Source organism: Physella acuta, unplaced genomic scaffold, assembly GCF_028476545.2.
Source record: "Physella acuta isolate Inbredline_101_S28 unplaced genomic scaffold, ASM2847654v3 ptg001317l, whole genome shotgun sequence".
Classification (NCBI taxonomy): Eukaryota; Metazoa; Mollusca; class Gastropoda; family Physidae; genus Physella; species Physella acuta.
The window spans coordinates 317,810-339,419 of NW_026732832.1; the positions used below are offsets into that span (position 1 = coordinate 317,810).

The 21,610-nt window shown below is 37.7% G+C and overlaps 1 protein-coding gene across 2 annotated transcripts; it reads right to left on the reverse strand.

The window, feature by feature from the left end:
• Positions 1 to 974: 974 nt before the first annotated feature.
• Positions 975 to 14,225, reverse strand: LOC131958334 (putative methyltransferase NSUN7; the record flags this gene model as incomplete). 2 transcript variants are annotated; one of them, XR_009389222.1, is given in 12 exon segments in its annotated part: positions 975 to 1,207; positions 1,743 to 1,782; positions 3,218 to 3,247; positions 5,394 to 5,710; positions 6,214 to 6,345; positions 7,895 to 8,019; positions 8,483 to 8,584; positions 9,011 to 9,154; positions 10,118 to 10,334; positions 11,132 to 11,324; positions 12,449 to 12,732; positions 14,167 to 14,225. XR_009389222.1 is itself a non-coding variant. In XM_059323302.1 (10 exon segments), coding segments are annotated over 10 exon segments (1,580 nt in total), but the record flags the coding sequence as incomplete, so codon positions are not given.
• Between the last annotated feature and the right edge of the window lie 7,385 nt (positions 14,226 to 21,610).

The window sequence follows — 21,610 nt, forward strand, 5'->3', positions numbered from 1 at the left end:
GACAGACATCTTAGAATACCTTTTAACCAGATTTTTAAAATTGACATCGAGGCATGTAAAACTAAATCAGCTGCCGAAAATGAAAAAGCTATGCTTTTAAACTCCAGTATGTATGTTTTTTTTTAAAATTTAAGTCTCACTTTTCGCAAGGATATCTGGCTCTCACAATCCCAATTTTTAAATTTTTTCCTGCAAGTGCCAGGTTTTCAACGTGGATGAAATATGGCCAGAAAAAATTATCCAGAGACCACATGTGGCAAATAAAGAAATATGGGTACGCATGGGTAAGTTGGAGAGACTAGCTTAGGACTGATATGCTTGGAAAGTTCTCGTCAGCGGCCTATGTCTTTGGTGGGGCGACAGGCTAACCCAACCCAACCTAACCTAACCTAACCTGTGGCAAATCACAGTCCATAGACAGGGACATTCAAGCCAGCAAGGGGGGTCGGGCACGTCCTGAGAAGGTGAAAACTGAACAAGACAGGAGGGGTATTGGAACCCACGGAGGTGAGAAAAAGGTGGCTGGCCTAATAAATCATGGAAGGTGAAGCAAGGCCTTCAGGGTTTACATTGGCTCAATAAAAGAGAGCTGCCCAAATACAGAGTCCGATAGAAAGGTGTAGCTGCAGTCCTTTGCTACTCAGGGGCCTCGCATAATTAAGTCAAGTTGGTCGAGTAACGTAGCTGTGTTTTCTCAAGGAATTAGTGCTCACTAAGGAATCAAACACCTGAAAATACGCTCGACAAAACTACCCTACACAGAAAATACTTTTCTAAGTTTTTAAATGACAGCGTAACATATACAGCACATGGTCGTGTTTTTTAAATAACCGTAACAAAACGTGTACTCTAAATGACAAAAGGAACCAAAAAATTCACACAAGCACTCGTGTTAACGTTTAGTTAATACCATTTTTAAAAAAAAAACAAGCAAAAAAAAAAACAAGATTGTAAATATATTTTCTTTTCATATCACAATTTATTTCTTCAACGAGAAGGTTGAATTTTAAAAATGTAATTTACGAAAAGTTTAAAAATTCAAGTTGTATCAGTTCAGATATAGATCTACATTTTATATTTATATCGACATACTTGCAAATGTCGGATCAACTTTTTAAACGTTCCATTCTGAGGCTCAGGGTAAGAGAGGGGCCAGTACTCTAATGAACAAACTGGATACTGGTATCATGATATGCCATTTCAACCTCTGTTTAAAAACAAAAATAAACACTTACTAAGCATTTTTACAGTCAAAATATATCTCTACCATTACAAAAATTACAGATAAACATACATTATGTAAAATTATTCTAATGAATTTTAAAAGTTAAAAAGTTCAAAATAGCAGATTATATCAGGAAAATGTTTTACTTCTTGTAAAGGTTATTTATGTTAAATGTACGCTAATATACTATGATTTTACTTTGTTTCTTACAAAATGGAAGAATAATGTAATAATTCTATTTTGAAAAATGTATTAGCTATTCTTAATCGTACATTTTTTTAAAATTATAGATTTTTATATTTGGTATTGTGCTCTTTTTCAGAATGCAGAGAACTTTAAAAGTCTTTTAAACACAAAAATGACTCAGATAAAAAAAAGGAAAATTGCACGGTTTAAAATGTAAACGTTAATCTATTTCAAAATACAAGGATTATTTAATATAAATCAAGTGTATAAAACGAAAGTCAATTCTATTTTCGAAAAAAATTCAAAAACAAAAAAATGTTTTTATACTCACCTAGGTTCTAGCTAATTGTGGACAAGAAATCCAAACCATTCTGGCAATAGAACGTAATTATGTCATGTTTCTTTTTGCTCTGAGTCGTCTGTACACTTAGACTTACCAGATTTTACACTATGGCAATAGAACGTAATTATGTCATGTTTTTTTTTTTGCTCTCAGTCGTCTGTACACATACACTTACCAGATTTTACATTATAGATAAACCTCTACTTGACCCTTGCCCTGTTTAATTTGTGACTTGTAATCAATTTTTGCCACTTATCCCCCTAAGCTAGTCTCATTGTGGCGTAGCTAGGTAGGGAGCTGTGGGGTTCCAACCCCGAGTGCCAAAGTTTGTTGCTGCCCGCAGTTGTTTAATACCTTTACAGCTGGAGTTACCTCATGCGGCGATGCCACCATTTAATTGGGCCGTGATAAGGGGAGGAGGGGGAGGGGGTGAATCATGTTTAAAAAGTGATTTACGTAAATCAAGTGACAATACTCATGTAAAACGTGAAATGCTAGTCTTGGTGTGATGTGAAACAATAATACACCAACGATCTCAAAAAAGTGATAGACAAATGATCCTTGAGAAACCTCGAGAAACTTGGGCACCAGAATTAGACGTACAGTATCGTCGGAATTCAAAGCCGTTACAATAGAACCTCTAGCTTCAAATTGGTTTCCGCAATACATAAGCACATCAAAATGGCTCAAATTTATAAACATACAGAATATACAAATGTGTGTTGCCTTCACGTATGGTTGGGTAGTCTTCGTGTACTCTGACGTCACATTCTCATGGGTAGTCTTCATGTACCGTAACATCACATTCTTGTGAGTAGCCTTCATGTACCCTGGCATCACATCATTGGGGGTAGCCTTCATATAGCGTGACATCACATTCTCGTGGGTAGTCTTCATGTAGCGTGACATCACATTCTTGTGTGTAGCCTTCATATAGCGTGACATTACATTCTTGGGGGTAGTCATCATTTATCTTCAAATCACAATCTTGGGGGTAGCCTTCGTGTACCGTGACATTTGAAAACAACGTTGACCATAATGATTCTATCTTATAGACGAGTTGAATCATACTGGTAGACCGACTTATCGTGTCCGCGCAGTGTTAAAATCTGGTAAGCAGATAACTCTTCAAAAGTCTCACACTTTACCTGCAGACGTCTTCAGTGCCAGACGATACTACAGTGGTTCTAAATGGCAAGACGTAATTTAAAGTAAACCTAAGTTTATATTCATGCATTGTTCAAATAACGAGGTATAGACCTTTAAGCCGAAGTTTTCAAAAATTGATCTTTAGACTAACGTGAACTTATTATAGGTTTAAACGCAAAATCCAACAAAAATCTTTCAAAAAGCATAACTTGGCAATGTAGTGAAACAAATTCTAGATAACCGTGAGACGAATAATATCATAACGAAACAACCAATCTTAAAACTCGAACAACCATCAACACATTGATCCTTACCCATCCGCCGCCTAATTCTCAGTTGGTTCGCTATTTTAAAACAAATTTCAAATATTAGAAATTGTAACTTGAATGCTGCTAGTTAATACAGCGCATTAACAAAAGAAACAAATATTTAACACAACTATTTGTTAGGTCATTGTATTTTTTTTGTAAGTCGCCAAGACTTTAAATTCTTTAAAGTATTGTTCCAACCCCCAAATTTTCCCCCCTTTTTAAAAATTGAACTCAAAATTTTGAAAATTATACCACTTTTGATAAAGAACATTTATTAACAGTTACACTTTACATTATGCTGATTAAATATGCATTAATTATGTTTATCTTTATCTCGTATCAACAGTCGAGTAATAAAAAGAACATCCATTATTAAAACAATATACAATTATTTTTTTTTTACATTAGATAAATGTCATCGTTTTAGCAGTTTTATAGCAAACAGCAGTTTGAAATTAGAATCTAGTAAAATCTTGCACTCTTAAAATCACGAAGGAAATAAGTCAACAAAATGTGTATTAATTGGTGAAAATGTTATTGCTGTTGCAGATGTCTTTGTGGTGTTACGTAAGAATATCCTTATGTGTGCGAATTTTCTAGAAGTAAAATCCATTAAATTCTGACAAGTATGCAATAAATGGGTACTTTTGATTAAATTAATATTTACAAAAAATGACGTTAGATACAGAAAAAAAGTATTATAGCAAGGCAGTAGGAACTAAAAGTTTAAAAGATAATAGGATTATAATCAGGATAGGGTGATACACATCTTATTATAACAAGGATCAGATGAAACACAACTTATAATAATCTTATAATAATCTTATATATCACTCAGAGACAGGGTGAGCCGTATAATTAAGGCTCTGTTTAATTATCACAGGACTAATGCGATATTTTGGCAGGAAGTTAATGATGAAGAAACTAAGAGGGAAATTATATACACGTGAAATACATTTTGTTAAAAGAAAGTCACATACAAATGCAAAAGGTATCTTAACTGTTGTATGTCTAGTTGTGTGGGGGAATGTGGTGACGTTTTTTACCTGTAGGTATGTACCTATGTGTAATATATCCATGTATACAAATTATATAAGCATGCATGTATATCAACATGTATCGATGTTGTTAAGTTAAACTATTTCAACGAGAATTTAGACGCTGATATTGTAACCACATAATTTTGTTTGGTTAAGTTAAACTATTTCAACGAGTGTTTGGACTTTGATATTTCCTATAAAAATTTATTATTAAATAAAACACAACTATTGCTTGTGTTTTATCGTAGGCTTATATCATTACTAGCTGCATACCGTGCTCCGCCACGGTAAATCTTTTTTAAATGTATCAACTTGGGAACAGAACTTAGATACTTAGAGATACATGTGTAAACTTGTATAATCACATTAGCCTATCAACTATCAATTATAAAAATAATCTCAAATTATATATTTAAAAATAAAATAAAACAATAACAGTTAATAAGTATACAATTAATGGTTAACAAAATGTTAGAAAATGTTAATGTGAAAACTCGCACTGCACATCAATGAAGTGAAACGAAATATAAGACCACACGTGGAATAATGTCATAAAGAATGTTTGTTTTTGGAAATATTTAGAAAAGTGTTCATCTTTTTTTTAAAAATAGAGCCCACCCCCACGTGTCAAAAAGTAAATGCAATTAAAAAATAGGAGGATATTAACAAAAACAAAAGGTGATCCAAATTATTTTGCTCTCTCCCTAATTAGTTTATTGCAAAAATAAATAAAGCGTACTAGTTCATTTACTTTGGAAGAGCCACGTCATACTTATTTGTTTATGTTTGTGACTTACATTCGAGTGAACACTTTTCCCTTTATTATTGTTTTGCCCACCTCTCCCAAAAGTAGAATGTGGCTATATAAACGCCCACGTCCCCTCAACAATTTGCAAAGCTTTTAAAATTTATCTTTGAATTTTAAAATATGTTTTGAGGTAATTTTATAATTCCAATATGGAAGTCTTAACATTAAAGTAGGATAATAATCTTTAGTTTTCACAGTTAAAAGAATATGGTATGTAGGTGTTGATAGAAAAAAAATGTTATTAAATTATCCTGTGATTGGGAAAAAAATTAAAATTAAATCACTCGTGAAATAAAATAAAAAAACAGCCAACTCAACATCTGAAAATCACCTGAAGGGGGCGGGGTGCTTGACGACCTTGACATGCTCAGGCTTGTGGGCCTTGAGCTTGACCTGCTGCATCTTAGACAGGAGACCGGCCTGGTACAGCCTGGCGCCGATGGCGGCCGCAGATTTGTGACTTGAGACCTTGACCTTGAGGCTGGTCACTTCCGAGGCCGAGGATTTCCCGTGGTGTTTCCGCGAAGCCTCCGACTTGCTCGTGTCGTCGCCTTCGCCGTTCACCTCCGCGCCTTGACCTTTGCCCAGCATGCCCTTTGACCTGGCCTTGGCTATCGTGTTCCTGGCCACTTCCTTAGGATCCTGGGGCTGAAACGTGACGTCATCGTTAGAAATACTTTATATATATATATACTTTATATATATATATATATATATATATATATATATATATATATATATATATATATATATATATATATATATATTGTATATACTATATACAAATGACTAAATCGGTTTTAATGATAAAAATGTGCAGTTATTCCTAGTCATATGAAAAACAAAATCCTTATTTCTGATATATATTAATAATAACAATAATATTTAAAAGGATTTTGATGTTAATAATAATGCTATTGATAATGTTACTGATTTTGCACAGCTAGTGCTAATAATGATAAAACAATGGTTCTATGATCCTAATAAACATGGATTTAAAGCTGTTGAACTAAACACACTAGATTTATTTTTAGTTATAAAGCTTTACATAAGGGTCATGAAAATATTTGAAATTTTACCCCAAGAAACTATTTTAACATTTAAAGAACAGTAATCCAATATAACGAGAGAAGTATTTAAAGTGTAGTTACCTCCCTTGATATAACAGCAACAAAACAGCCGTTGGCTTTGGATGAAGGCAAAAATCGAACAAACCGTCCATCAACTCCACTCTCGCCCGTGTCAATCTCATCACCAGAGAAAGGTAACACTGGAGGGGTAACCTGCAGATACAAAACATTGGAGGTAACATTGAAGGGGTAACCTACAGATAATAAACATTGGAGGTAACACTGGAGGGGTAACCTACAGACAAAATATCCTGCGAATTCGTTGGCCTAAAACCATCAGAAATGATGTTCTATGGCAACGGACAAATCAACTGCCAGTTGAAGTAGAGATCCTCCAGAGAAAATGGAAATGGATTGGCCACACACTCAGGAAGCCTGTATCCAGCATAACAAGACAGGCCCTCACCTGGAATCCACAAGGCAGGAGGAAGAGAGGCAGACCAAGAAAGACCTGGAGACGTGACCTGGAAGAAGACACCAAGAAGATTGGATACACCTGGGGACAGTTGGAGAGACTAGCCCTGGACAGAGACGTTTGGAAAGCTCTTGTCAGCGGCCTATGTCCCAGTAGGGACGACAGGCAAACATGACAACATGACATGACTCCACTCTCGCCTGTGTCAATCTCATCGCCAGAGAAAGGTAACACTGGAGGGGTTACCTACAGATACAAAACATTGGAGGTAACACTGAAGGGGTAACCTACAGACAAAATATTGGAGGTAAGACTGGAGGGGTAACCTACAGACAAAATATTGGAGGTAACACTGGAGGGGTAACCTACAGATACAAAACATGGGTTACCTACAGATACAAAACATTGGAGGTAACACTGGAGGGGTTACCTACAGATACAAAACATTGGAGGTAACACTGGAGGGGTTACCTACAGATACAAAATATTGGAGGTAACACTGTGGGGGGGGGGTTACCTACAGATACAAAACATTGGAGGTAACACTGTGGGGGGGGGTTACCTACAGATACAAAAGATTGGAGGTAACACTGTGGGGGGGGGGGGGTTACCTACAGATACAAAACATTGGAGGTAACACTGTGGGGGGGGGTTACCTACAGATACAAAACATTGGAAGTAACACTGGAGGGGTTACCTACAAATACAAAAGATTGGAGGTAACACTGGAGGGGTTACCTACAAATACAAAACATTGGAAGTAACACTGGAGGGGTTACCTACAAATACAAAAGATTGGAGGTAACACTGGAGGGGTTACCTACAGATACGACAGTAAACACATTTATATGTAAATACAGATACGGGAAAGCATGGTCGAATGGTAGAGCATAAGAATGATAAACGGAAAGTCTCGAGTTTAAATCCGGGTTCGTCCGTAAAAGTTCCTGAGTCCACCCAGCTCTAATGGGTACCTAACTCATGTTAGAGAAAGCGAAGTCGGCTGAGCATAGTACTGACCATACTATCCCTTCATATGCCGAAATCGCAGAAACAGGTTACAGGTGAACTCTACTTCACTTGCCCACGGACCGTCTGATTCGAAAGGGAATATTTTATGTATACAGATAGGGTTAGAGCTAGTGATGTAGATAGAGCTAGAAAAATGTGTGACGCCTTGTGTCTCTATGAGCGTGTGTCCTTGACCTTCATGTCTGCAAGTGTGTGTGTGTGTGTGTGTGTGAGTGCGTGTGCATGTGTGTGTGTACAGGCCAAAGGTCAACTCACCCTGAACGGTGCCTTCTTGTTGGCTGACGTCATATTGATGTACTCCAAGACCCTGGTCACCACCGACTCGTTCTCAGCCTCGTAGCGGGAGCGGGTGGTGTACACAACGGCCTGAACTTTGGGAACTGGCAGTGGCATGTACACAGTAGATACAATGGGTTATATAGAGTTGTACACAGTAGGTACACAGGTTTATATAAAGTTGTACAGAGTAATTACACGGGTTTATATAGGGTTGTACACATTAGATAATAATGTGGATCTTCAACTGTACACATTAAATACAACTATTCGAATTACACAAGTACATTAGTATATACACAGGTCTGCAAATATACTCAATAAATACACAAGTCTGACTGCATATTTAAACATTTTGAACTCCAACGTCAAAACATGTAGGCCTACACATGTAAATCAGAAAAAAACAACCTACACGTGCACGCTGCCTATGCTAATAAACTGCTCATGCACAAACTATAATACGAGCACCTATCTTACACCTGTACTTGATGTAGTATGACAAACAGGTGATCAAACAGTTGCACCACCAGGTATATGCATGTAGTAGAGAGTTAGAGTACTCACATTTGAGGGCTTGTTTTAACAGTTGTTCGTGTTCTAACTTCAGGTTGCCGATATGGGTTGCACTAGAGTCGGCCTTAGACAGTTCTCCAAGAACTTTCATATCTGATAGAGGACAAACGTGTGTCATAGGACATTCGTGTTTCTTAGGACATTCGTGTTTCTTAGCGAGAGGTGTGGGACATTCCTGTGTCTTAGAGAGGTGTAGGACATTCGAGTATCATAGCGAGAGAAGTGGGAGACCATGATGTCTTAGGTGTAAGACAAGAGTAGGTATCTTGGCGATGGAGGGTAGAAAAATACAGAGGACCACAGCTACTTCACATTTCTAGACGCCCTCGAGAGCTAGCTATAAACTTAACCCACCAAACCTGACCAACCTAAATAATGATCCACATTAACTACTGACCATGGCTCACCTGAACCATGACCCACCTGAAACATGACCCAACAGAACCATGACAACCCACCTAACCCTGGACACACATGACCCACCTGACCGCTGACCCACCTGACCCATGACTCACTCACCTTCTCCTTCACTGACTATAAATTGGACAGGGCTGGTGATGGCGGATTTGCTGCAGTTGGTCGAGATTAAAATGACCTTGACGTTTTTGAACCTTGTATCCTCTGGATCAACATCCATAAAATTATCCATCAGTACTTTCGTATCTAAACATCATGAGTTAAAGACCTTTTGATACCGACAATCTTGTACGAAACTAAAGAATAACAGTAATATTTCTAAAAAGAACACATACAATACAGATATTTATCAACGCATGCCCAAGAAGGATGCTAGCGTCAGCTTTCACAGCATGAATCATCGTCGTTGAAGAATTATTTCAGCAAACAAACTAAAGACACGATGAAGAAGAAATTCTCCAAAGAAAAAGTAGCAGTCAAAGGAAAATCTGAAGACGCAACCTCAAAAAATGACATCACCTGGGTTACCACTGGGGACAGTTGGAGAAACTAGCACAAGAAAGATAAGTTACCACTGGGGACAGTTGGAGAAACTAGCACAAGAAAGATGGGTTACCAATGGGGACAGTTGGAGAAACTAGCACAAGAAAGATGGGTTACCACTGGGGACAGTTGGAGAAACTAGCACAAAAAAGATGGGTTACCAATGGGGACAGTTGGAGAAACTAGCACAAGAAAGATGGGTTACCACTGGGGACAGTTGGAGAAACTAGCACAAAAAAGATGGGTTACCAATGGGGACAGTTGGAGAAACTAGCACAAGAAAGATGGGTTACCGCTGTGGACAGTTAGAGAAACTAGCACACACAAAAAATGGATCACCATGGGGACAGTTAGAGAAACGAATCTAGCGTCGAGTTGTCTGGAAGATTTGTGTCAGCGATTTATTTCTACTGGGACATCAGGTTAACCAGCTTTGACGTATAAGTAAATGTTTACTGTAATTTCCTTATAAATACCACGCAGGTTGAGACAATAGAAAACATAACAAATTACTAAACAAAGACAATTTAAAACTAAAGAGTCCTATTTATTTGACTAAAGAAGATTATGTAAGGTAAGTTAATAAAAAAAACTCCAATTAACTTATACAGGTAAACCCGCATGAAAACTACCTATCCAACGGTGTGTACGAATTGAAAAGGATACTTTTGACGCCCAAGAACTCCAAATTCTTGAGCGCTTTCCTGGCTTTCTCCGGGCTGTCGTTGGCGAACCCCCAGATGTGGCTGTGGGGGGACTTCTTGCGCAGCAGGCTGGCCAGGTGTGCCGTGGACATACCTGTGCCGATGTTGACGTGGATGACGTCCTGTTCCAGACCCAGCAGGTAATGTACGGACTGTGGGGCCAGACAGCTGGACTTGTCCTGTGGGGCGGTGCATAAAGCTTTCTTTAAATAACATTCAAGACTGAAGGCTTCTCTTATAATCATGTAATTTAATGTGATGTTGGAGAAACCCGTTTTTAAATAATATTCAGTGCGTTATGCTTAATTGTTAGTTATTTAAATAATAGTTATATAAAACTACTAGTAACAACAATAAGGTTGGACAAGATGGCAGTTCACAACGGCGGTACTGTTTTTCTATACTAATATATACAGAGAGAGGAAGTTTTTAATTAGATATGTACGTATACATTTGTATTAACACAGAGGTGTTTAGAATACACCAATGAAACTAACATGCTACCTAAATTTAGACCTAACAGTAAATAACTAATGATCTCGTGCTAAGGGTAGTTAACCCAATAGTAACATGTTGTTTAATTCCATCAGCATTCCCCGTCAGTGGCCAAGACTTAAGAGGGAGATGAAATGGAGTTCAATTGTTTCAATAAAAAGGTATAGTGTGATCAGTACTATACCCAGCCGCCTTAGTTTTCCCTAACGTGAGCCAGATACTCATCATAGCTGGGTGAACTCAGGGACAAGAAATCCTACTAACTCAAGTTCGGGATCCGAAGTCTAAACTTTCGAGTTAGCAGTCGTGTGCTTTACCACCCGACCACGTCGTTCCACATTGTTCACAAACTAGCCTGACTCTAACAACAAAATTGTATGAATAGCCACGATTAAAAAAAAATATGTGAATAGCCATGACTAAAAAAAAGTTGTGTGAACAGCCATACCTGCAGCACCAAAAATTGTGTAAATAGCCGTACCTGCAGCACCAAGGCACCGGCCTTGACGTAGTCCGACTCCTTCAGCTTCAGCTGCAGGTGAGGTTGAAAGACCAGGAGATCCGAGCAATGTTCGTCGATTTTGAAAACATCCCCAGTCTCTTCGGTGATGTCCAGCCCGGGTTCGAGTACCGAGTAGCCGTCCATTTTAAGGGCTTCAACAATTTCCTCCACGCTGCTCAAGTAAAAAGAAGAAAATTTAAAGTACAGTACGTTAAAAATCTTGGAAGGCTAGATTTTAGTATATAAAAACATTCCACAACAAACATGTTGCTTGCAAAATATGAACATTAAAACAAAACAATATAAAAGAAAACGTGTAAGTCTCATTATATAAAATAGCTCTATGAAGTATATTTTAAATAATTTTTAAACGTTTGCCGTTTTTAAACAAACAAGAAAGTAATATTAGAACAGAACCACATCTTTGTATTTTATGACAATGCCAAACAAAAAAAACCTAGGGTAATTGGATTTAAAAACATTTTGAATACGGGTCTAGGGCATTCCCCCCCCGCCCGAAATTACGCCCAGTCAATTACCCCCTGAGAAATTACCCCTCCCCCAAGCTTAAGAATCCTGACCCCAACTCTAACTCTAGACATAAATTATATCTTACCTTAATTGAACCCTTAAAAAAAGCCTAAACCTAAGAATTCACCTCAGCCTAAAATTAATACACCAGTGATTTCCAGCGGGGGGGGGGGGGGGGGGGAGGGCCTGTTAGGGGTCATCCATTTATGACGTCCACAATTTTTTTTGGATTTTGGACCCCCTCCCCCCCCCCCCCCCCCCGTCCACAAAAATCTACTTTTTTCCTTATAAAAGTCTATATGCGTCCACAAAAGTCAGTTTTTTTCGGACCCCCCCCCCCCCCCCCCAGCGTGTGGACGTCATAAATGGATGACCCCTTATATTGCGCTGCTGTTGCGGGGGGGGGGGGGAGAGATTATACAGTATAAACCAGAATTCTTCCATACAAGCGAAAGTAAACAAGCGTCCCTGTGGTCTCAAAGGATTTTTTTTATATAGCTGTGTACACCTGCGTACATGACTTTGTTGCTAAGAACAAAATAGGTGAAACTTTACACAGCATCTGTTTTAATACAGTTTATACTGGTTAAAGGGGGGGGGGGGTTAAGATTTAGTTTCAGAAACTAATTACATCACGGGAACAAAAGAAGCTAAACAACTGAGTGTCACATAAAAAAAAGAGTTATTCCAATAAAACTACCAAATAATTGATTCTAGAGATGACTAATATTACAGGAACAAACAAATCCACAAGAAGTAACTGACCTCGTTTTGAACTGGTTGACCCACAAATAGACGGGCGTTTTGCACTTGGTCTCATCCTTGTTCCTGACGTGCTCGGGCAGCAGGTACTCGATGGACGGGGCATTGTTCTTGATCCGCTCCTTGGCGATCACCGACAGGATGCGGGTCTTCAGATTCAGCAGCGCCTCCTCGATCTCGCCGCACAGGCCGTCCAGCTCTTCACCGGGCAGAGCCGTGCGTCTCTGGAACTTCCGGCTCTGGAGGTCGTACAGGATGATGCAGACTAGACTTTGGTCGTCACGGAGCTAAGGGGAGAAGACCATTGCCAGACGTAAGTATCGGTTATAGTAATTTGCCCCTGGTAATGCTAGATTTAATTTTGATTCACTTTGAATTTTTACTTTCATAGCCAGGCTAAACCAAATGGTATCGAGTTGTTGTTTTTATGCCCGTACAGTTGTTATGGTTCAGATTCAGCGTATTGGCGACACTTGGGTCAGAATTGGAGTAATGGTGAGTAGTCGGGTTAAACTTAAGGCCAGGGTTAAGCCGTGCAGTTACTTTGTAGATTTTTAGAACGTCACACAAGACCAATCAATGCATCGCCCTAACAATTTCTGTTTAGTAAACCTGCTCTCGCTTTTTAGAAAAAACACTGGTATCGATACTAGCTAAAAGTAAACTACATTACGATCTGCCCAGTTAATAGTTTCTAAAATTATCGATACAAGGTATTGTAAATTTACACAGGGTTATATCAAAGACTTTTTCAAGGACCTAGAGCAAACACACACACACACACACACAAACATCACACACACACTTCACTCTCCCACACCCTCACGGAGCCAAGCCACACACGCGGAGACCAATGATCCCCCGGAAATAAAAGGATAAACAACTATTTCACGCTAGCCTAGGACGATTGGGCCAGGAGTCATTTCAAAGCCGCTTTCTTAGGTCACCATGGAGAGAGACATACTCGTAACAATCTGACACTCTCAGAGGTCAAGCAGCTTGCGTTCAGTTAGATCCGATTCACGATTTTCTCGGATTGGTCTAAAAACCCTCAGACAAAAGATCATGTTTTTATTTTTTTATTGTCCCCGGAAGAAAGAAATTCAGTGACGTTGAGGCAGTGATTGTAAACTGTAAAAGCTGTGGGAATTTAAAACAATGGCTGGATTTAATTTGAAGTGCTTAGGTTTTTAGGCTGTATAGTTTATCAGGTGACCGGAAAGATGCGCAACGGAAAACTGCGCACAAAAAAAAGTGCACAAGGGCATTTTGTTTTCTGAAATCGAGCATTTATTGACATTGACGAAGAATGAGCACAGGTACATTTGAGCAAAATATAATATTTTCCCATAAAATCTAACAAAATTAAAGGGTATTAGTATCATTCGTTTGTAGTTGCGCATTTTTCTGGGAGCCTGTTTGTTATATTTTGTGTTAAAAATAAATATGTTGTTTATACAATATATATAATATATATATATATATATATATATATATATATATATATATATATATATATATATATATATATATATATATATATATATATATATATATATATATATATATATATATATATATATATATATATATATATATTTTTTTTTTTTGTGTCACTACAAAGTCTTTAGCTTTCCTCCTTTCTTGTATCTTTTAAAATTTTACTCACACTTGAATTTAAAAAAAAACGCACACATACACAAAAAGACAACTTTACTCACATTTGAGTTTTCGAAAAAAAATCCTGTCCGATCCAGAATATCGTGCAAGAGAGTCTGGACTGTGAATAAAAAAAAGTTTCAAAAAATTAAAAATCAAGGCATCGAACTATGTACTAATAATGGCCTATATTTAGCCCCGGCGATTGATCCTAGAGCCATAACAAGCTTGATATGGAAGTGCTGGGCTGTCATTCGGCAGCTTCCCGGGACAAAAGAGCTCCGAACAATGTCTATTGTTTTCTATCATTGGCACGTACTTAAGGGCCGCAACGCTGAAATTAATAGCGCCATGGAGTAAAAAAAATATAGGGCCATTAAATTTTTTTTAAAAATAAAGTGACCACGTCTATGGTATCTATTGCAGCAAAATGTAACCTTGTATGTGTATATATATATGTACGTATATGTATATATATATATATATATATATATATATATATATATATATATATATATATATATATATATATATATATATATATTTGTGTGTGTAGATGTACTGTGGTCGAGATACAATATGTTTTTGTAACTGTTGATCAAAGCCCATGTTTAAGCTTAAATGTGAATTATTGTTTTTTAGCAGAATTTTTATACATAGCCTACACACACACACACACATATATATATATATATATATATATATATATATATATATATATATATATATATATATATATATATATGGCGGGACCATGACACCACTCCCCCCCCCCATCAACCACACCACACTGGCCTCTCTAAAACAAGCTGCACAAAGGTGATCATTAAGATGTGTAGGATAGTTTTACTGCTATTTACTTCTCTTTAGGTAGGACCCAGACAAACCTAACGGAGCTACTTTGGCAGTTTATTCCACTCTAGGTAACGCACAGCTACACCCCTGGGTAAACCATAAACCCCCAGCTAGACCCCAGCTAAAACCCCAGAGTAACGTCAGCACTACGTCCTCTACATAGTAAAGATTGGTGGAAGATGCAGTCAAGAAAGGTCAATAGATAGATCTTTAGCTGTGTGATCAGTTTAGGGAGGTCAATAGATCTAAGTTTTACATGCCTATAGTACTAATAGAAATACCTGAATTCTTATTAGAACACAATAAATATTAGTTTTTAAAACTTGTAGGTATAATATTTAGCAATTACTATATTTTAAACATCTAAATAGCGAACTTAGGTTTTACTTAGGCGTTTAACAAAAACCAATCGATACGACGGAAATGCTCCGATGGTGCGGCTCTATGATGCGGCTCTGTGATGCGGCTCTGTGATGCGGCTCTGTGGTGCGGCTCTGTGGTACCACTCACGTGCCGGCCCTCTCGAGAGCCTTAAGTGGGTTTTAATTTTTCATCGAACAAAAATTGATTACATGAGACCGGTATCCTAAACAGAATCTAAACATTTGCTGCGGTGTCATCGGCCATAATGGCACTTTGCCGTATAGACGTGGGCTGCTAGCTTAAAACAGAGACTATTCAGAGTTATGGGAGTAAAATTAAAACAGAGACTATTCAGAGCTATAGACGTAGGCTGCTAGCTTAAAACAGAGACTATTCAGAGCTTTAGACGTAGGCTGTAAAATTAAAACAGAGACTATTCAGAGCTATAGACGTAGGCTGTAAAATTAAAACAGAGACTCTTCAGAGCTAAAGACGTGGGCTGCTAGCTTAAAACAGAGACTATTCAGAGCTATAGACGTAGGCTGTAAAATTAAAACAGAGACTCTTCAGAGCTATGGAAGTTGGAGTAGGTTGGTTATGGGCTTAGTACAGAGACTATTCAGAACTTTCTTTACCTACTCTAAGGGCCGAGCGAGTAGGTTGGTTATGAGCTTAGTACAGAGACTATTCAGAACTTTCTTTACCTACTCTAAGAGCAGAACGAGTGTCGTTTGTTTACTAACACACGTGTAAGGCAGTAACCAGGCAATGAGCAGACGGTAACAATGGGAGGAGAGAAAAAACCTGGAGGGGCTTGGTTTAACATAGTTCAAGAAGAAAAAAGTGACGTAACGCTGGGTTAATAATTGATGACACACAGGCCTAGCTCCTTCGTGAGACTTCAGGCTATTTGAAGAAAGCCTACAGCAGAAATCTTTACTCATTGTTTTACCAAGGTAGAAAGGTTCAATAGGTTTGTGAGATAGGATTTTGTTGCTCGGAAAACTCGTAAATTGTTGGACTAAATATTTACTGGGTAACCGTCGTCATAAAAGTGGTATTATCACATGTGATTGAGTGCGATGCATGTGTTTGATACAGTTGTGTAGTACAGGTGGGTGATACTGGCGTGTGTGTGTGTGTGTGTGTGGACAGGTGTGTGATACAGATGTGTATTACAGGTGTGAGATACAGGTGTGTGGTACAGGTGTGTGATACAGGTGTGTGGTACAGGGGTGTGATACAGGTGTGTGATACAAGTGTGTGATACAGATGTGTGGTACAGGTGTGTGGTACATGTGATTGATTCAAGTGTGTAATACATGTGATTAATAGAGGTGTGCGATACATGTGTGTGGTACAGGTGTGTGATATAGGTGTGTCATTCAGGTGTGTAATACAAGTGTGTTATACAGGTGTGTGATACAGGTGATTGATACAGGTGTGTTATACAGGTGTGTAATTTAGGTGTGTAATACAGCGGTGTTATACAGGCGTGTAGTACAGGTGTGTAGTACAGGTGTGTAGTACAGGTGTGTGATACAGGTGTAACAGCGATACGAGTAGAACAAAATCTTATACAATAATGTATTACCCTCAGGATATATCCAGTCTGGAAAAGACATTTAACCCTACACCCATTAACATTCCGCAGTAAAAAGTAACATATTTAGCCTAAGTAGAGTACCAAGATGTCTCCTGATTCTTCCCGACGTTGATTAGATCTTAAAATAGCTTTCTCTAACACTAAGTTAGTTTTTTTTTCCAAAACAAAAACAATCTAAAACTATCTAAATCTTACATGTAGGGTAAAATGAGTTATACACGGTCTATTTTTAGAATCCAATTATCCGGACAACGGAGAAAAAAAAAATTTAATTAGGCTTCAAATTGTTTGCTAATTATTTACAGGCTTATCACGACTCGCGATAAGTGTCTGATTTTTTCGTTCATGTCGTATATTGAGAGGACCAGACATCAGCAATGACAGCCCAGTTATTTACTGCTAAACACATCTGACAAGTGATCTCATGAAGGTAAGTTTAATATGCTTGCTCAAATGACAAGATAAGCAAGATTAAGTAAAGGGGGCTCCACTTAGATATACATATACATATATATATATATATATATATATATATATATATATATATATATATATATATATATATATATATATATATATATATATATATATATATATATATTATATATATATTATTTATTTTATACATACATACATAAATTAGTTTTCAGCTTCATTAAATACAATGCACCATAACACTCGAAAATAACACTTCTTCAAGAGCAACCATTTGGGTTTTTTTATACTTGGTTGTATGTATGTCGATGTGTATGTGATCAATTCTTTACAATTTATCATTTTAATCTAAATAAAACTGTCATTACTAATAAATTTAAAGATCAAAACATACAATAACAAAGGGGAGATAACTAGTAGCGATCACTCGATCAGTCCGGTGAGCTGATGTTCACGACGAATGTGTCCCAATTAGAGGCGACTTATTATAAGGGGCAGATACTACTTCTGTGATGTGATCTTTATAAGGGAAAGACGACATTAAATCGATTGGGTATTTTTTTTAGTCAAGGTGTGTCAAATCTAAACCAATCGTCTTGGATAGAATAGACATAAACTAAAACTTATTGTCTGTAAAGCTAAAGTATCGAATTACTGTTAAATATTGTACAGTATGTAATACTAAATATTATAAAATAAAGCAAGTATAAAAGCCTTTATAGTTACAAGCTCTAGAAATAGTTTAATTACATTTTGTTAGAACCGGATTTTATTATTTTAGTGCGCTAAAAGCGTGCTACAAATAATTGTCAGGCTTGTTTTCCTTTTATTCTTAGTAAGCTTTATTGGACACAACTGACAGTTGGGATGTCAGCTTTTTCCGAGGCTTTGGGATCGCAACATTTCCCTGAAATTTGGGATCTTAGTCTACTGCGGAAATTCGGGGTTGTTTCTTTCTCGGAAATTTGGGATCGTGGACTTCTGCGGAAATTTGACATAGTAGCTTTCTACTGAAATATAAAATCGCACCCTTCTCCTGATATTTAGGGTCGCACCCTTCTTCTGATACTTAGGATCGCAATTTTCTCCGGATATTTAGGGTCGCACACTTCTCCGAAAGCTATCAGGAGGACAAAAGGAACCGTGTCTCACGTGACCCCCTACTTCCGGTACGTGCGTACATCCACGTCAGCTGTCTGTCAGCCTTCGTGAAACCGATTTCGTCTAAAAAAAATTCTAAAAACATCGCTGATTCACCTAAAACAAGACACGGAATGTTTTTCAACTTTGAATGAAAATATTTCAATGTTCAATCCTCCTCAATTGATTCCCATAGTACTTTAGTATAATATAATGCAGTGTATTTTCAGTCAAGTTTCTGTTCAACGCTTCTATTATTTTTATTTGAAAACACTTCCGTAGTTTGGAATCTGTGAAGTCCTACAGTTAAAATGTTAAGGGCGTATGGCGAAATAGCATTTATTTCTCTTCATTGATCCCGGTTAGTTGACGTCAGGAAAATGTGTTTTTATTTTTAAAAAATTTTAAAGTCGAAGCTAAAATGACGGTATAAAATACAGCGTAGGCTAAAATTTAATGTTTTGAAAATATTGGAAACATGATAGATTTTTTAAACTGTATATTTTATTGCGGTGTATTAAATATTTTTTCCCCAGACGTAAAGCAGACGTGCAACTTATGTCCCAAATATGTCAGTTACCGCGTCAGCAGTGCGTCAACCGGCAGACGATAAACAACATTAATTGAGTGCAACAGATTAACTAATCGTTTTCTAATCAGAGGCGTAGCAAGCACATTCTGCGCCATGTTGTAATTATCCATTTTGCCCCCTCCCCCCCGTTACACATGCAAGCACATCTTATATATATATATATATATATATATATATATATATATATATATATATATCGCGTAAGTCAGCAGGAATTCAACACTTTGGAGTTTTGATTGTGTACGTGTTTCTACAACTTCCTTCGCTCCCTGCCCCTCCCCTCACTAGCTACGCCACTGCTGCCAATATAATATTCACATAATTTAACAGAAACTGCTTGAAAGTGATTAGCTAATCGTCTGCTAACATGAGCCTGAATTGCTCTGACATACACAAACACACCAAACAGAATGACACTTATAAGTGTGTATGCCTATCTCACACAAACAGGATCCGTTATCTCCTGCTTAAGGGTGAACTCTAAGAACCAATCAATAAAAAACTTTGATGTACCCGTCAAGCTTATCCTCATACTTTGCTTAAGTTTAAATAGCTCATTACCCTTTAAACAATCATTGTTTAAATAGTTGAGGCCTGATATACATAATTATTTCAATAGCCGAGACCTTTATACACAATAATTGTTTAAATAGTTGAGACCTTTATACACAAACGTTGTTTAAATAGATGAAACTTGATCGTTACAAGCATTGTTTCAATGGCTAAGACCTGACCTTCACAAAAATCGCATAAATAGCTGAGACCTGATATTCGCAATCATTGTTTAAATAGCTGAAGTCTCCTCTTCATAAACAATGTTTAAATAGCCCCAACTATTATGACAAAGTTTTACGGCGCAATATTCGGCTTATCAAATGTATGACGTCAGTACTTATATCTACGTATATATTCACGATAGTGTAAAGAGCCCGACATACTTCAAAGTTGATTATTTTATATGGGGGTCGGCGTGGTCGAGTCGGTAAAGCTCTGGTTGCTTAGCCGAAAATTTTCGATTATGAGGCTCGATACCAGGGTACAGCAACTCGTCTAGGAGGGACAACTCCAAAATCAGACAACTGTTGCCTTGTAGTTTGTTCTTGGTTGGACTAAAGCTATGGAAAAGGAAAGCAGGCTGAGTCAACGCCCTATATGGCACATAACCAGTTAATTGTGTTGGAGGAAATTTATTCCAACACAAAACTTTGAAGAACGAAGAAGAAGAAGAATATTATTTGAGCACGAATAACGGCAGAAAACATGCATTATAATAATTTTTACTTTTAACAAACAGAAATCAAAGTGTGTTAATAGGTCGATATGTGATCGATGACGCAGACTTCCTAGTGTTAGGGCCCACACAATCCTAACTAGACTACACGGAACATAGCCAGGTTGACCCTAGTTCTAGCTTTAACTATTGTGTGCGCCTACGTCCTGAATGGTCTCGTCCATTCTTGGACAAAGGTTACAACAGGATCCGACGCAGTAGGTCGATTTAATTTTACGATTGTGTTCTGGGAACAGTGGGGGAACGCTCTCTGCCACATTACGAAATGATTATAATCTAGGTCCGTGTTGGGCTAATTGTTTTCTTTCTTGGGACTGATAGTTTAAGTCACAGGCCTAAAAATAACAACGGGAATTCCCATTAGAGTATTTTAAGACGTCTATCACAATCCCACACATCAAAAGCCCAGCATGGTGTTGGATCACTTTCGGTCTATTTAAATAAAAATGTTGTAAACAATCGCGTTGTTCACGACTATTAATAAACACATCAATAATTTTAACCCAATAATAAACAGCTCATTAATTTTGACACCCCTCTAGTCTATTTCTGTCTTTCTATTAGAAAGTTCTCTATGATACTTGAAACTAATAGCTTTCAAGTGGGAGGTTTCTGCCCTCCGCAGACAACAGCTATGTGAATGCCTGTCAAACGGTGCTTTGGCTGGAAGAAATTAGTCGCAGCCACAGCGGTCAAACGGTTAAAAAAAAGTTGTGTGAATAGCGTCGTTCAGGCTACTGACACGGGCAGTGCTGGCGACAAATTGTTCCGTTACAAACACATTGAAACTGGAAAGACATTTTTAATCAATCGGTAACGCGGGGGGTGTTGCATCGTGACAATAGACCCTGCATCCTAATGGGCACTTGTGTCGCTAATTGAAGATCACTTAAATAATACAAATTTGTCGTCAACGATGTAAACAGGTTGACTTGGGTTGGTGTTTTCGTGTAATTTTGTTTTTTTAAAATCTGGCTTGCCATTGTAATAAGAGAACCAAAAAGGTTTCTTGTGTTTATACTAGTGGAATGACCGGTCTTAAACTAAGGTTGTAAATACTTGATAAAGTGCATCTCAATCAGAGTTTCTACCAGGCAAGTCTACCCCCCCCCCCCCCCCCCCCCCCGAACGAAATGAAATTTATATAGATTATATAGAAAATATATACTCCTAACAGTGTCCCGTCCCCCCCCCCCTAGAAAGTCTACCGCCCCCCCCCCCACC